The sequence below is a fragment of the Fopius arisanus genome, unplaced genomic scaffold (genome assembly GCF_000806365.1).
Source record: "Fopius arisanus strain USDA-PBARC FA_bdor unplaced genomic scaffold, ASM80636v1 scaffold00142, whole genome shotgun sequence".
Lineage (NCBI taxonomy): Eukaryota > Metazoa > Arthropoda > Insecta > Hymenoptera > Braconidae > Fopius > Fopius arisanus.
In genome coordinates, this window is record NW_011887881.1 from 167,336 (window position 1) to 171,786 (window position 4,451).

Sequence of the window (4,451 nt, forward strand, 5' to 3'; positions counted from 1 at the left end):
CATCTACTTAAAATAATCATTCCGTAGAAGCCATCAAAGTACACATCTCAAATAGCGAAATTTTTCAGACTACACAAAAAACTGGTACGTAATGAAGAGAAATCAGTTTTTAACAACGATCTCCATTAGTACGCGATAGTCAATTTAAATTGTACATGGAGTGAACGGATGTTGGTGTACAATCGCTTATGAACGTCATTTTTCACAAGTGTGAATACACTTTTTTTTTACAGTTTACTTTACAGTTGTAAAATTAATTTTCATCCTTTAACTCTAATATACTAGTTTTAAGATTTCGCATTCTTCAATTTTCATCATATTTAACCATTATCGGTAGATCCATTTTTTTCAACTAGTTTCACAAATGGAAAAGTCATTGATTTAATTTTTCAGTTTCTCTGCTTGAGTCAATTCACATGCAAACATGGCTCGGGGCAATCTATTCGCAGACCAATCCGACAGCTTCTCAATTTCTAAAAAAACCTATCCGTCATAGCTTCACGGAAAATTCGATTTTAGTCCCCCAAATGACAGGACGAAAATGTCGTATTCCATTCCTCGGTTTTCTGTTGTGTTTAAGGGTTTTCGGGATGGCATAATCCATGTTCCTCCTACTATTTAAGAAGAAAAATCGAATTTTTCCGTGTAGCTGTTGTTATGACAGAAAATACAATCTGCACCGAGGAAGGGAAATAGGACATTTAATCACAATCTACAATTCTCAAGTACTTCCATCCTTCAAATATTTCTTTGTCGCGCTCTTGAGTGGATTAACATTATACATATACCATTTTTAAAAATCGCGATAGTCTACTGCAAAGTGCGTAGCGGTAATAATTGCACCATCGCAAGTTGGAGCCTCAACATCAGTAAAAAAGTAGATTTTTGTTGTCAGCTATAATGACGGAAGCGATTCATGAAGACGGATTGGAGTGTTTCCATTATTGAATCATTCGAAACGCTTTACGCCATATGGAAAAATTAATTTGTTGGGAATTTACAAATTTTTATAAAAAATACAGAAAAATCATCGAACTACCATAGAAATTATGATTCATTCAATATATCTTAAATTAAAATACCACAGGTTCTTTTAAAGTAATAAGTAAGTTTTTCTACAGAAACCTGTAAATATGACAACAAAAATATGACAAATGCTATAGCAATAAAAATACGTTCTGAATGGGCGTATTTTAAAAGTGGTTTATGCATGGTGTCAGATAGACACAGCCGCACAGGCGGACTTTTTCTATCGACCGTTCTATCGGTGGCAGGAAAATGATCCTTCAGTGAAGAATACGTGAAGAGTCTGTACGTAATTTCCAAATAGTAATTTCCTCTTCATTCATTTATTTAGTGGTTGTCAGGCATCCTATGAACATGAAGTTTTTTATTTTTAATCGCGTCAAATCAGTGAATTCATAGATTTTTAACATCGAAAATTTATGATGCATCAGATGGCGCCTTCGCTGCAATGCGAAATTAGTGACAAATTTGATTAATTCCCATTTGCAGAATTGAATTTAGCTTTTTAATATTTTAACCTTCAAAATTCAGATACCAGAAGTCTTTCAACAATTTCCTATTAATCTTTTTTCATATAAGGGAATATTCTACCGAGATATGATGGCTATCCTTACGATACATAATTTCTATTCATTTAACCTCCTACCGAGTGTATTAAACAACATAAATCATTGCCAACGAATTTATATCAGTTGTATTTAAAGCTTGAACTGCGCTTCGTACAACTCAACTTGAATTTCCTCTTTTTCATTGTCGTGCAAGAGTAAAAAAGTGCCAGTTACATGGCGCATGCCTTTGGTTGCACTACACGAACCTTGAAAAATGTTTTTCTCCTACAAACTCACCGGCTAACTTTATATATTTTTCGCAGCTAAATAGTTTTTTCCTCATTCTCTATTTTTTTACAGCAACCGGTATGGACTTACTAACGAAGATCTTAATCGCCGTTGGAGTAATCCTAATCCTATTCTACACCCTATAATATACCACACAAAAGGTCTCATGGAGTACTGCACCAGGGTGTTACTCAGATCACCTCACGTCTTCGTGGATTATCATGGACACTCGACAAGGAAAAACGTATTTCTTTTTGGCTGCTCAAGGTCAGGATCATGGAGTACAAGTGATCGTGCTCTCTCTGCTACCGATCAACCCGTTCAATGCCTAGTAACTATTTTACCAATTATTACCGACAATGAATCATGTAGTAGGAATTTTATCCTTCCCACTTATAACTTACTTTTAAGAATAACTTTTAATATATTTTATAGCGAAAAGAACTTCGTCCCAGTTAACTCATTTTTTTTTGTTTTTTACCTTTTATATTTTTTTTCTTATAAGATGCTTCCACGACTCATGCAAAAAACATCAGTTGCCTTTGCCTTGTCGTTGTGTTCCTTCAAGGTCGAGAGGAACAAGGAATCCACGGCCAGGGTCACCATATGGCGCCAACTCGGCGTTACAAGGTGAGCCCCATGGATATTTTACTCAGTATATCTACAACGAAAATAACCGCACAGAATTATTGGTGATCTGATTTTAAGAATCTTTTTTGTTTCAATTTCAAAAATTGTTACCATGACCGGATTCATCACAGGAGTTACACGATGGAAACGAGCTTCTGTGGTTGTGATCAGGGCTCACTTGCAGGGTCACATCTTAATACTATCCATTTAAAGAATGTCGGGAAAGATTTTTGTGCGGCGATGGCGGGATTGAGGGATAACGATGAGACCATGACGATGGATGAGTGAGTATTAAATTTAGGTGTGCTTTATATATATCCGAGGTGAGATCATGATAAGAAATAAAACTAACAATCAAGACATCATTATTCACAGTAGATGAGATAATAGAACGGATTTTTTAGTGATATCAATTCTATCGAATAAAGCGTCGCAAGAGAATTCAGATAAGTCTCTTAAAAAAATGCAGTATATTCCTATCCAATTGTTTTATTCAATGTATTTTCAGTACACTACGTACATAGCTGACTAAATCTCTTATCCCATTAAATGATGTTTCCACATTCTTCTTCAAATGCCAGAAGGCGACAATTGTCAGCCTCTTTATTTATTATATTTAAAATTAATGGATTGAATGAAAACGGTTATGTCCGCTAAACCATTTAGTCATGGAAGTTGGAATAGCTGCATCTTTCAAGCGGCTTATTTTAGGCCGAATCTCGAAAATGGAGAAACTTAACGAATTCTTTGCATGAATATTTTTTTATAAGAAAAATAATAGAAAATGTCCTTTTTCCTCAAATTCGCGATATTTCTCGACAACGGGTCTCAAAAAATGCAATTATCCTAGTTTTCTACTTCACGACATATTAAAAAAAAATAACCGAATATTTTTTTGCAATTGCAAAAAATAATGGTAAAATGACATGAAAAATGGTCTTGAATTTAGTAATTTTATTTTGGCAACTCGAATACTGATCCGACCACACGTTTAAAAGCTCTGGAAAATTGGAGAGAGAATCACAATCCTGCTGTCCGCTGAATTGCATACGGGAAAGACGCAACTATTCAAAGTGCATTCAAGAAAGACGCGCAGAGTGCCACATGGTCAGGAATTGATGAAGGCAAGAATCCTCCACTAGAATTTTTCATTAATCCTATCATAGTTTACTACCTTCCGAATCATCTTCACCTTTATGATATGCATAATAGAATAATTGCATCTATTATTTATGATTATGATTTTTCATATTTTTACAGGAGGAAAAAAACCTGCCGAGGAAAAGAGATTGAAGCCAGGATCTGATGATTAACGAAATCATGTTGAAGTTCTAATCAAAAATGTTATACATCGAACAAAAACTGACGAAAATTGTTGCAATTCTATTATTTAACCGATAATTTTTTTCCATGATAAGGTCCATATAATTTTGCCCTTGATGTTGTCAGTAGTTTTGATGAAAAAATTCACCACACATAATAAAGTTCCACGAAATTAAAAAATTGTCAACGTATACCTGATTACCAACTATACAAATATTCGTAACCCTCTGCTACAATCCACAGATTCGGAAGTACCTCAAGGAGCAAGAATCAGATACAAATGAATGCACACCTAACTCTGACACATTTACAAACGGACCTGGAAAATGACAGAATTCATTTCATTAAAGATACAGAATTATTGTACTATTCGGCATTGTGAATGGAGCTATATATTCTTTCCTCTGCAAGCAGAGAAAACAGGCGTGTTTTCAATCGATTGATCCTTCAATGAATTTTAGTGTGCGTTTATTATACTAGACGGAATCCGCTCAGTTCACGAAAACTCAATACTTTTTTTACAGCTAACAAATGACCAATTTTAATGACCTTTTGTTGCAGAGTAGAATTGCCTGCAATATCATCCGACGAGCATAAATAAGATGCCAGCACATGAAAAGGTAGATACCCGGTTTA

The 4,451-nt window shown here is 34.7% G+C and overlaps 1 protein-coding gene across 2 annotated transcripts; it reads left to right on the forward strand.

Annotated features, from left to right (window-relative positions):
• Window positions 1-1,953: 1,953 nt before the first annotated feature.
• LOC105272117 (cytosolic carboxypeptidase 1) lies at window positions 1,954-3,977 on the forward strand. Of its 2 annotated transcripts, none has more exons than XM_011314033.1 (5): window positions 1,954-2,193; window positions 2,368-2,492; window positions 2,571-2,776; window positions 3,491-3,616; window positions 3,753-3,977. In XM_011314033.1, the coding sequence occupies exons 1-4, from the start codon at window positions 2,187-2,189 to the stop codon at window positions 3,609-3,611; spliced, it is 459 nt and encodes a 152-aa protein (XP_011312335.1). In that variant the 5' UTR covers window positions 1,954-2,186; the 3' UTR covers window positions 3,612-3,616; window positions 3,753-3,977. The 2 variants fall into 2 exon arrangements, with proteins under 2 accessions (XP_011312335.1, XP_011312334.1); XM_011314032.1 differs by having other exon boundaries at window positions 2,624-2,776.
• Window positions 3,978-4,451: the final 474 nt, after the last annotated feature.